General features: G+C 43.5%; 1 protein-coding gene across 2 annotated transcripts in view; it reads right to left on the reverse strand.

Annotated features, from left to right (window-relative positions):
• Positions 1-435: 435 nt before the first annotated feature.
• Positions 436-12755, reverse strand: part of LOC106573613 (A disintegrin and metalloproteinase with thrombospondin motifs 20) — a 154936-nt gene continuing 142616 nt past the window's right edge. Inside the window, exons 33-38 of one of the 2 annotated variants that reach the window (XM_014148814.2) lie at positions 9021-9115; positions 8829-8923; positions 5735-5868; positions 4536-4627; positions 4016-4120; positions 436-3827 (exon numbers count right to left, since the gene is read on the reverse strand). In XM_014148814.2, coding sequence (XP_014004289.1) covers positions 3738-3827; positions 4016-4120; positions 4536-4627; positions 5735-5868; positions 8829-8923; positions 9021-9115 — 611 coding nt within the window. In that variant the 3' untranslated portion in view covers positions 436-3737. Of the gene's footprint in view, positions 3828-4015; positions 4121-4535; positions 4628-5734; positions 5869-8828; positions 8924-9020; positions 9116-12755 lie in introns of those variants that run through there. The other variant, XR_001321382.2, reaches the window with a different exon arrangement.

Below are 12755 nucleotides of genomic sequence, written 5' to 3' on the forward strand. Positions count from 1 at the left end.
TCAGTGACAGAATTTTTTTAGTCAGGTTTTCAAAGAGAATCGGAAAACGGACCTCACTTTTGGATTTGGCATAGCATTTCGGTGACTTATTGGTAGGTTGACAGCCCCAGATGCAGAGTCCACACTGTGTGCCTGCCTGGTGCAAAGTATTTGCTGTGTTTATGCGTCCGAGTGAAATTGAACAAGTCATGTTGTGGAAATGCCATCTGCACCAATAAGTGAATCCACATGGACCCACAAGCCAGCTAGCACAGTCACCTAACCAGCTCTGACTCTCTGCCATTCACGTCTAACCAAAGGCCTCCTCTGTTGAAGCACGCATCAGCGTTGTGTTCCTTTTCCTTTTCCAACCATTCACACTATAGCAAAATGAAGAGCGATTTTTACTCATAACATTGACTGTAATATGGAAGCATTCAAACACACACCAATCAATTGAAAAGCATTACAATATTTAATTACTGCTTATTATACAGTGTTAGTATAGTAGCAAAACCTACGATGTTGATACAATTAAAATGAATGACCATAGCACCAGAATCATTCATTTTCATACTGTAGGTACATATGATTCTTAAAAACATCTTTGGATAATACATAGCAAACAAGCACCTTGTTCAATTCAGTACCAATGCCCATGTATTTGAGACACAGTTTACACTTCAAGTATGAATATAAAAAAATACAACATATCATAAGTTACAAATCTTAACTGTTATTAAAAAAAAGAAATAGACAGGATTCCCTTCTACAAAATGTATGGCACATAGTGCATCAAGTATTCTTAACATTTCTGATACAGACCTCATCATAGTTCAATTGCCTATCAAACAAGAATGATAGACAAAGGTTTTCTAGCTGCATTATCTGACAAAAGTTATATTCTACATCTATGAAACTTTGGTTAAAGCTTAACATCGAAGTACCAGCATGGCAGGGTTGCCAAAACCCAGTTATAGTGGTCACAGTGACATCATTTCACCTAAATGATGATAGGGTTCCTTCAGGCTGACATTAGCTGTAGCACATCCTCGACACCCTTTTTCCTTATGTAGTTCGGCATATATCTGGCAACCCTCCAGCTTGGTCTTCAGCTACATTAACAAGAGGACCATGATATTTTCTGCAAAGCATTTTGAGCATTATGCTGTAATAAGTAGTACATTTACATTTACAGGCATTAAGGCCGAACGTATTCATTCAAAGGGTGTTGAGGATGTGCTACAGCTAATGTTAGTTCCAATGCCACTATTATGTTCCTTCTCAAGATTAGAGGTCATTTCAGTAGTTATAAAAGCACCATTCAAAGATCCTCTTTCAAGTTGGTGGTTACTTACAATCTGTAATACCTTTTCAGCATCAAACAGTAAACCAAACAATGGCTTCTCAGCTGTTAGTATTCTAATATATCATTACATAGCATTACAGAATAAATATGGTCAAATGTAAATATTTTACAATATAATGAAATTCTTCTCATGAGAATCGATTCTTGTGAGAGGTAGGGTCACAAGCACCTATAGGACCTAGAAGAGACATGATCTGGAAAACAATATCACAAATGTACTGAGACAAACTAGCTACTGACTGGAGATGAGAGCTTGACCTTGACTTAACACCTCTTACATGATGTAGACAACAGTTGCCACCATATTAATGAATTAAATATATATATAAAAAAACTGTTTTCCAGGTCACAACGCCATTGATTTAGTGTCTATTTGGTTGTCTCTCTATGACCTGCTAGATAAATCATTCTAATCACATGTCAGTCAGACAGTAGTCAGTAAGTCATTGGGCTCTGAAAAGTTTTCAGTAGTATTACACAACAGAACAGTGAGGATTCATCTGTGATGCAGGACTCCTCACCTACGACCTTTGACGTTTGAGATAAGGCAAGTCTGGGTGACCATTAGTAGAAGAATACACAACAACAGTAGTACACAAAGCCTAGCTAACTGATTGGCGAACAATTTTTTTCCAGAAAAACCCATGTCTGGCGCAACTTTGGTTTTAGAAGTGGTGGGGACATCATTTTTTTTTTATCCTGTTGGATAAACACTCCAAACAGCCTACCCAACCACTCGGAGGCGTCTGCATGGTCCTAAAGCACACCGTTGCCTTGTTTTGTATCACATTCCAATGATAAAACTAGACAAAATGCAATTTCAGAATGTGGGAGGGACATGTCCCCCCCATCCCCAGAGAAAGTTGCGCCCCTGTCTGGACGTATCTTCTGATCTGGAGAATTCTCCTTCCTTGATCTTTGTAACATTTTTAAGCTTATATCATTTTGGGTTATTACTCATCTAATCAAAACAAAAACATAATTTATCAGAACATTTTTGCAGGAATTCATAATTACCCTTGTTCCATAACACTATAAGTTAATACAATTCAAATATTTACTGAGATGTTCCATTTACCCAACAAAAAGTTGTCTTGCTGACTGTATAAAAATGTAAATAGTTGTACCAGTTCTATAATGACTAATTCATGTTTCCTTTCAGAGTTCCATACGAACATTTTACCCTTATGAGATGAGTAAGCTCTTACTTGAAACCATGAGAGGATTCTTCCCTTAGCTCTGTACTGTGCATCCGTGTTGCTACTTCCGGCCCCAAAATATGATTGTGTCCCTTTATGCGAGACTCTACAATGCTGGAATATGTGAGATTGTCTGACAGTCTGCTTTTGATATTCCAATGCACAGAGGTTTTTGGTTACCATTACAATTACAAACACTAGTGAGGTCAGACGTAACAGACTTAGCTCATCTTCAGAGTTATTGGTTCTGCTGAAGGACCCTTTATAGCTATATATATATATATATATATCTAACTTGAAGATTATTATTTATTTAGCAATTTGAATGGAATTGAAGGAGAGAGAGAGTGTTTGCACAAGCTTGGATTTAAATCAACGATATTCGAGTGATAGGCTGTTTTAAAACTCTGCAGCTGCAATAATAAAAACAAATCTTTACAATTACAAAATATGGTGACCCCCGAAAGCACAATGGTGATATGTAAATTAGATGCGCAACTGTGGCTCAGTTGGTAGAGCATGGTGTTTGCAATGCCAGCATGGTGTGTGCAACGCCAGGGTTGTGGGTTCGATTCCCACGGGGGGCCAGTACAAAAAAATGCATGAAATGAAATGTATGCATTCACTACTGTAAGTCGCTCTGGATAAGAGCGTCTGCTAAATGACTAAAATGTAAATGTAATGTGCATTCGGTCCTTATATTACTGTAGAATAGGCTATGCTGCAGAAAATGTAGGCCTACCTATCACAAGAAAAAAAGTTAGCATGAGATGATTGGTCTACACGCATTGTGAACTGCACTCCATACTGAGATGGGCTGTTTGTCCCCACCATGAGCATTGATGATTGATCATGCAGAGAGAATTCCGTAGAGAAGCCAGATTTAGACATCACAAATAATTTAACAGTTCCATTTCACGCCATGCTGTTGAAATAAATAATTTATTATAATTTACCGGTTTCTCGCAGTTATTTATCCCGGGAAAAGGGAGTGGTTTTGGCCGGTAAATCTTGGTAACTAGGTTCCTGTCATTAAACCCTAGTGATGAAGGGAGGAGCGGATGGCAACCTTCACAAATGAAGTGCATTGGAAGCTCTGGTTTCACTTCCTGGTCTGATGTTGGGAGAACGTTGAGAGACCGTTGGGAGACCATTGGGAGATGGTTGGGTTGGGGTTTGGTCCCTGACCCTCACTGGACATCAACCAGCAGGCCGTTGTGAGGCTGGGGAATGCACTTCCCACAGAACCCACCACAGCGACCATAGATTCTTGCCCCATCCTACAGACAGAGGGAGAAATAAGAATGAAATGGAGTGGGACAGGACAAATAACTTTCCATAAAGAAATAGGATTTTATTAATGCTACTAGAAATTCCTAGACTAGAATCATAACAGGTGACAATTCAGATTATAGGAGGGTTTAGAGTACAGTTATTCAGAACACCAGAATCCTAGAGTCCTCCTTACCTCTGATCTGTGGACTTTGACAGAGACATAGTTGCCCTGTGAGGTCCACTTGGTTGCCTCAGCCACCTTCAGACCAGTCCCTATGAGGTTGATGCTAAACTGGCCCTGTGGAAGAACACCACAGTGATTACAATAGACCTCAAACCAACTTCTCTTGAACAAACTGAAATTGTTTTAAAGTGGACCTGATCAGGATTCAAATTCATTCAATTAGTCTGTATCTCATTTCCATTCAGGGGCTAACAACGAAAGCAGCACCACGGTTCAGTGGACAGACACACTGAGCTACACTGGATGGTTAAGTGTGATTATGTGGTTACTCCACTGGTGGAAACTGGGAACACGTACGATTTTACTCCAGTTAACAGACTGGACATGTCAGGTCAATAAAACCCATTCAGACAGAACTGTATTTCAATACTTGCCCAGGAAAGGTTGGCTCAAGGCCCCCATCAAAACATACAGGCATACAGATTACAGTCTATAAATTACAGACTCAAAAATGGTCTCTGTTTCCTACCTGAGGACACTTGGCAGCACTGTAGCAGTCTCCTGCTGTGGCGAAGGGGACGGGACGACCAGAGAGGGTCTGAGAAAACTTCAGGTCTGTGGCTGATACATAACACCGAGACACAGAGCATATGGTTAAATCAATACACAATCAATAGACAGACAAAGAGCATATGAAGGTTACAATCAATACACAGAGACATGAGTTCCAGTAAGAGACAAGGCGCTCTAAGCAACCGCCCTGGCCTAAAGCACATCAGAGGTTAAACCACATCACATTTAAGTTGAGCTTAGTTACTCTGGTATTTCTACTGCATTGTCACACATGATGACCATGACCAGTGCTCCTCTATCTGCCTCTGTCTCTGTCTCACTCTGTCTCACTCACTCTCTCGCTGTCTCTCTCTTCCTCTCTCTCTCTTTTTGTCTATCTGAAATGGCGGTAAAGTTCATGAGAAACGCATTGCACAGCTAGAGCAGCTCATAACCTTCTCTTCATCTTGAAACCATTATTATAGTCAAGCCGCCCCAAATCTAAATGAGTTCCATGCAGTGGGAGGGGAGGGCCTTGTGTGCTGGCAACATGTGCTGTCAGGACCAGAGTAGACAGGGGATGGGGTGGGAAGATGACTGCATGTGTTCTGTGAAGTGGTGTAGTGGAGGGCAGTGGGCTCCCCCCTCCTAGCTGCACACAGATATAATACCACTAATCCGGACCATGCCACATGTGCACTAATCTAAGACATGCTCAGGGACAACTGGAGAGGTGGGGCTGGATGTCGTAATGGGCAAAGGAATCTCACTGGAGATGTTGCATGTGAGTGTGTGTGTGTGTGTGCGAGTGTAAGAGCGAGAGAGTATGCATGTGTGTGTCAGAGAACACAAGATATTTTGTGTGTTTACAAGAATTTGTGTGTATATGAGTATGCCTGTGTGTTACCATGTGTCTGTGTAAGTGTGTGTCTCAAGGTGCCCATGCGTTGTCAACTCTATTCCAGTGATCTGAACAAGGCCTGTTGAAAGGCGTTATCATGATTTCTGTGCTGAGTATGAGGGTGTGGAGAAAGGCGGTGAAAATTGTATTCGGTGTGCGAATCCGTTTTTTTGTGAGGTGGACGAGAGGATCGGGCTGTGTGCAGGGGTAAAACAACATGGATGTGTGGTCTCATTGCAGTGGAGTGGTCAGTCAATCACATGGTCATTACTCACTCATTATCCTCAGTGAGGTGACATCCAGACGGACCTTATGGAAGAGAGTGTATCCCGCTGCAGAGTAATCGTTCCTGCATTCACAGTCCTGCCTTCTGCTGTCATTGTAGGGGCACTCAAAAGGATTCAGCAACCTAGACATAAAAAATGATGTTTCAGATAAGATACATGTCACGCCTACTCCCGTTCCCTCTCTCCAGCGCTCGACGTCGCCAGTCTACTAACCACCGGTCCTGGCAACCCACATTACGCACACCTGGCAACCATCATTACGCACACCTGCTCCCCATTGTTATGCACACCTGGATTTCATCATTACCTTGATTACTTCCCCTTTATTTAGCCGTCAGTAGCCTCAGTCTTCAGGAAGTATTGGTTTGTTCACGTTCAGTACGCTGCTTCTGTTTTGTTTATCTGCTTATTCTCATTATTAAACTCACTTTCTGCATTTGCTTCATGACTCCTAGAATATGCGTTACAGAATACTGCCTCTGAAAAAAATGGAAGCAGCAGAAGATAACGCCATCTTCATGATGGTTGAGGAACAGGGTCCACCAACACCACGACCAACTAGCTCTACTGGGTACGACCATGAAGGAGGTCCTCCCCGTTCTTCACCGCATCGACACCACCAGCGAGGTTCTCCATAACTCTGATGGAAGGCCTCCTACCATGGGTCATCACAGCGAGCCATTCCCCCAGCCTACTCAGCCTTCCACCCAGGTCAGCAATACCCGACGGTCCCTTCCGGAGAAGTATGACGGTACTCCATCGAGATGCCGTGGCTTTCTTCTCCAGTGCTCCCTCTATTTCGCTTATCAGACGGGAGCCCCCACCACGAGAGGACCAAGGTTGCCACAGTCATTTCCCTGCTTACCGGACAGGCGTTGGAGTGGGCTTCGGCCATCTGGGAGAGAGGGGGAGCTGGGTTCCGATGAGAGGTTCATGTCTCTGTTCAGGGCGGTCTTCGACCATCCTCCAAGACTGCTGTGGAGTACGCCCTCATCTTTGGACTGTGGCAGCCTCCAGCGGATGGGATGAGCCGGTGCTCCGCACTCTATTCCACAGTGGACTGTGCGAGGAGGTCCAGACAGAGTTGGCATGTCGGGATGGCAACATATCCTTAGACGCTCTCATCGCGATGGCCATCTGTCTGGATAATCTTCTTCGGGAGCGGTGGTGTCCACCTCGCCACTCGCCTCCCTCCTTTGGCTGTGCTAAGGCAGAGCCTGGACCCATGGAGGTAGGGGCCTCACACCTCTCCGTGGCAGAGCGGCGTCGCCGGAGACATCTGGGCCTCTGTCCCTATTGAAGCCAGGAGGGGCACCAGCTTTAGCAGTGTCTGGTGCGTCCCAACCCGGGGTCCACTAGAGCAGAGGGGTCGCCCTGTGACCTTCCATCTCCCAGGGTAGGCATAAGTAGTCCATTATCATCTTTTTCCGCCAAACCCTTTCTGGTTCCCATTTCACTGGCTGGCTGACCCTCAAGGTGCCGCTGGGAATTTCATCGACCAGGCCCTTACCTCCTCCCTGAACTTAACTTCATACCCACTCTCCTCTCCTTTTCCTGTCCAAGCACAGGATACGCAACCATTGGGATCCGGCCCAATTACGCACATCACAGCCCCCCTCACCCTCACCCTGACCGTGGGACCCATGCACCAGGAAAGCCTTCTCTTCCTCGTCACCACCGCACCCGTACACAAAATCATCCTTGGCCTCCTGTGGCTCCAACTTCATAACCCCACCATTTCCTGGTCGAGGATGAGAATCACTGCCTGGGGACCAGGATGCCAGAGGACCTGCTTTCCTGCACCCTGTGGTTCCACTTTGGTGCAGGGTCCTGTGAGTAGCTTCCAGCCTATCAATCTGTCCTCCCGAATCGTTGGCCTCTTGTGTTGGGATGTAGATGTGGACATCCGCCAGGCTCTGGAGAGGGAACCCGCTCCTGCCCTCCAGAACACATCTACATCCCCACAGGGGTGAGAGATCGGATGTTGACCTGGGCACACACATCCCTCGACACTGGACACCCAGGTATCACCCACACCATCCAATCCCTCTCTTTGATAAATACTGGTGGCCCACCTTGGCGCAGAACGTCGCCCACTATGTCAACTCATGCACCGTATGTATCCAATCCAAATCTCTCCGGCACACTCCAGCAGGTAAACTACTTCCCCTTCCCGTGCCTCAGCGGCCTTGGTAAAATCTGTCCATAGACTTTGTAAATTATGTCTTCCTTGCTGATGGTTTTACCACTATTATGGCCGTTGATGACAGATTCTCTACATCATACCGTTTTATCCCTCTCTGGTCTACCTACTGCTCTCCAGGTCGCTGAGGCACTATTCCAGCAGGTCTTCCGGCACTATGGCCTTCCAGAGGACATAGCTTCCGACCGTGGTCCCCAATTCACGTCGCGGGTCTGGAAAGCCTTCATGGATAAGCTGGGTGCCACGGTCAGCCTCACATCTGGGTACCGGCCTCAGTCCAACGGACAGGTGGGAAGTTTCCTAAGGAGTCACTGTCAGGACCGGCAGGGGTAGTGGGTCCGGTTCCTTCCCAGGGCAGAATACATCCAGAACTCACTTCGTCACTCCTCCACTCCCTTCCAGTGCATCCTGGGATATCAGCCGGCCTTGGCTCCGTGGACTCCGAGCCAGACCGAGGCCCCTGCAGTGGACGAGTGGTTCCGATGCGCAGAGCACGTGTGGAATGCCGCCCACGTAAGACTCCAACGCTCTGTCCTCAGTCAGAAGGAACAGGCGGACCGCCACCGCAGTGAGGCTCCCGTGTTCCATCCTAGGGATCGCGTCTGGCTCTCCACCAGGAACCTTTCGTTCCCCCTCTGGTTTTGTTCACGTTCACTACACTTCTTCTGTTTTGTTTATCTGCTTATTATCATTACTAAACTCACCTTCTGCACCTGCTTCCTGACTCCTAGCATATACTTTACAATACATTGCTGACATGTAATGACTGTTTGAATGAATGTTCATATAGAATCATATACAGTATTATAGTGTATTCTGTCCATAAACATAAAATGTATTCAGCACAGACACAGGGTAATCCGGTTTCAATGAGCACACCTGTATCCATAGACCTCTGAGTAGTTGTCTGTCTGACCACTCCGCAGCGTAACATACTCCTTAGGGAAATCAGTCTGCATCTCAGCACAGTAGATCTAGGAAGAAACACATTGAGACAACGCATGCTGAATCCTGGCCTGGAAATTATTAATGATGAAGTGATAGTCAGTGATTCTGACAGAGAGCACACACCTGTAGTATCCTGGACTTGACTTTCAAGTAGTACTCCCCATCCATCCTCACCCCCTGTATCATCTGGACCTCTCTGCAGGATGTCAACAACTGACCTATAATCAGAAATAAGACGGAGCACCTTTAGGGCTGGATTCAATCCATATCACCAAAGCATCGTGGAAGTTCTGCGCTATAGCACGTTTGAAATCTAAAGGCAATGTTCCTGCACTCGCGGGGACTGCATTCACGGTAAACGCTGCATATGTCGTCGGTTCAATCGGAAATGACCTTCACAGTTGAATGCGCATTTTCTGCGATACTTCTGCAAAAAAGATTGAATCCACTCCTTAGTGTTACAGTTTTATAGGATGGTACTGGACTGTATGTAGGTCAGTTTCAACATAACAAGATACTTTACATCGCAAATGTATATGATCTACCATCATGTTTTTTCAGTAACAATTGACAGATATTTTAAGATTCTTTTAAAGGGGCATATATATATATATAAACTATAAAAATCCATATTAGCCGCGTCATTGTTTAAGCAAGAACAAGAAATTTGTGGAGTGGTTGAAAAACGAGTTTTAATGACTCCAACCTAAGTGTATGTAAACTTCCAACTTCAACTGTATATATATCAGTTGAAGTTGGAAGTTTACATACACTTAGGTTGGAGTCATTAAAACTCGTTTTTCAACCACTCCACAAATTTCTTGTTAACAAACTATAGTTTTGGCAAGTCGGTTAGGACATCTACTTTGTGCATGACACAAATAATTTTTACAACAATTGTTTACAGACAGATTACCGTAAATTCCGGACTATAAACCGCAACTTTTTTCCCACACTTTGAACCCCGCGGCTTAAACAATGACGCGGCTAATATGGATTTTTCCCGCTTTCAATTTTTGTTTCTCCAAAAAAACACATTCTGTGACGTGCTCAGTTTTTTGGCGGCATGAAGCGTTCATTAGACCAATGAAATTGCCGAACGGGTTAAGGTCAAACAACTTTTTTGTTTACTCTTTAGATTAAATCGAGCGCTCTCAAACTTCCCATCATTCTGATTACGGTAGTCATTTTGTCATCCTCATCATGGCAAAGACACGGAGAAATGCATATGATGCAGCTTTCAAGTTGAAGGCGATTGATCTGGCTGTTGGAAAAGGAAATAGAGCTGCTGCACGGGAGCTCGGTCTTAATGAGTCGATGATAAGACGTTGGAAACAGCAGCGTGAGGAATTGACTCAGTGCAAAAAGACAACTAAAGCTTACTGCTAATTTTTTATTTTTTGTTACAAGCCGTGTTACGTTAAAGCCTATTTATTTTTGTTACAAGCCGTGTTTCGTTAAAGCCTGTGTAAAGTTCATTTGTTTCAATGTACCGGTACGCACCTGCGGCTTATAGACATATGCGGCTTATTTATGTTCAAAATAATATATATTTGTTAAATTCAGTTATATTCAGGTGCGCTTAATAGTCCGGAAATTACGGTACTTCACTTATAATTCACTGTATCACAATTCCAGTGGGTCAGAAGTTTACATACAGTAAGTTGACTGTGCCTTTAACCTGTTTGGGATAGGGGGCAGTATTTTCACGGCCGGAGAAAAAACGTACCCGATTTAATCTGGTTACTACTCCTGCCCAGAAACTAGAATATGCATATAATTAGTAGATTTGGATAGAAAACACTCTAAAGTTTCTAAAACTGTTTGAATGGTGTCTGTGAGTATAACAGAACTCATATGGCAGGCCAAAACCTGAGAAGATTCCATATAGGAAGTGCCCTGTCTGACAATTTGTTCTCCTTCTAGGGCATCTCTATCAAAAATACAGCATCTCTGCTGTAACGTGACATTTTCTAAGGCTTCCATTGGCTCTCAGAAGGCGCCAGAAAGCGGAATGACGTCTCTGCAGTCTCTGGGCGAAAAAAAGCAGGAGTTTTTGTGAGTGGTCAGGCAGGGAACAATGACAATGGAGTGCGCGTGCACGAGACGACTCCATGTTTTTCTTTCAGTCTATGAATGAATATAACGTCGCCCGGTTGGAATATTATCGCTATTTTACGAGAAAAATAGCATAAAAATTGATTTTAAACAGAGTTTGACATGCTTCGAAATACGGTAATGGAATATTTTGAAATTTTTTGTCACGAAATGCGCCCACACGTGACCCTTCGGATACTGACCTGAACACACGAACAAAACGGAGCTGTTTGGATATAACTATGGATTATTTCGAACCAAAACAACATTTGTTGTTGAAGTAGAAGTCCTGGGAGTGCATTCTGACGAAGAACAGCAAAGGTAATCCAATTTTTCTTATAGTAAATCTGAGTTTGGTGAGGGCCAAACTTGGTGGGTGTCAAATTAGCTAGCCATGATGGCCGGGCTATGTACTCAGAATATTGCAAAATGTGCTTTCACCGAAAAGCTATTTTCAAATCTGACACCGCGATTGCATAAAGGAGTTCTGTATCTATAATTCTTAAAATAATTGCTATGTTTTTTGTCAACGTTTATCGTGAGTAATTTAGTAAATTCACCGGAAGTTTGCGGTGGGTATGCTAGTTCTGAACATCACATGCTAATGTAAAAAGCTGTTTTTTGATATAAATATGAACTTGATTGAACAAAACATGCATGTATTGTATAACATAATGTCCTAGGAGTGTCATCTGATGAAGATCATCAAAGGTTAGTGCTGCATTTAGCTGTGGTTTTGGTTTTTTGTGACATTATATGCTAGCTTGAAAAATGGGTGTCTGAATATTTCTGGCTGGGTACTCTGCTGACATAATCTAATGTTTTGCTTTCGCTGTAAAGCCTTTTTGAAATCGGACAGTGTGGTTAGATAAAGGAGAGTCTTGTCTTTAAAATGGTGTAAAATAGTCATACGTTTGAAAAATTGAAGTTTTCGGATTTTCGAGGACTTTGTATTTCGCGCCACGCCCATCATTGGATATTGGAGCAGGTGTTCCGCTAGCGGAACGTCTAGATGTAAGAGGTAAACAAATCTAAATATTTTTTATATTTGAGATTCTTCAAAGTAGCCACCCTTTGCCTTGATGACAGCTTGGCATTCTCTCAACCAGCTTCATGAGGTAGTCACCTGGAATGCATTTCAATTAACATATGTGCCTTGTTAAAGTGTAATTTGTGGAATTTCTTTCCTTCTTAATGTGTTTGAGCCAATCAGTTGTGCTGTGACAAGGTAGGGGTGGTATACAGAAGATAGTCCTATTTGGTAAAAGACCAAGTCCATATTATGGCAAGACCAGCTCAAATAAGCAAAGAGAAACGACAGTCCATCATTACTTTAAGACATGAAAGTCAGTCAATCTGAAAAATGTTAAGAACTTTGAAAGTTTCTTCAAGTGCAGTTGCAAAAACCATAAAGCGCTATGATGATACTGGCTCTCATGAGGGCCGCCACAGGAAAGGAAGACCCAGAGTTCTCTGCTGCAGAGGATAAGTTCATAAGAGTTACCAGCCTCAGAAATTGCAGCCCAAATAAATGCTTCACAGAGTTCAAGTAACAGACACATCTCAACATCAACTGTTCAGAGGAGACTGTGTGAAATCAGGCTTTCATGGTCAAATTGCTGCAAAGAATCCACTACTAAAGGACACCAATAAGAAGAAGAGACTTGCTTGGGCCAAGAAACACGAACAATGGACATTAAACCGGTGGAAATCTATCCTTTGTTCTGAAGAGTCCAAATTTGAGATTTTTGGTTCCAACCG

This window comes from Salmo salar, chromosome ssa16 (assembly GCF_905237065.1).
Source record: "Salmo salar chromosome ssa16, Ssal_v3.1, whole genome shotgun sequence".
In the NCBI taxonomy this organism is placed as follows: Eukaryota; Metazoa; Chordata; class Actinopteri; order Salmoniformes; family Salmonidae; genus Salmo; species Salmo salar.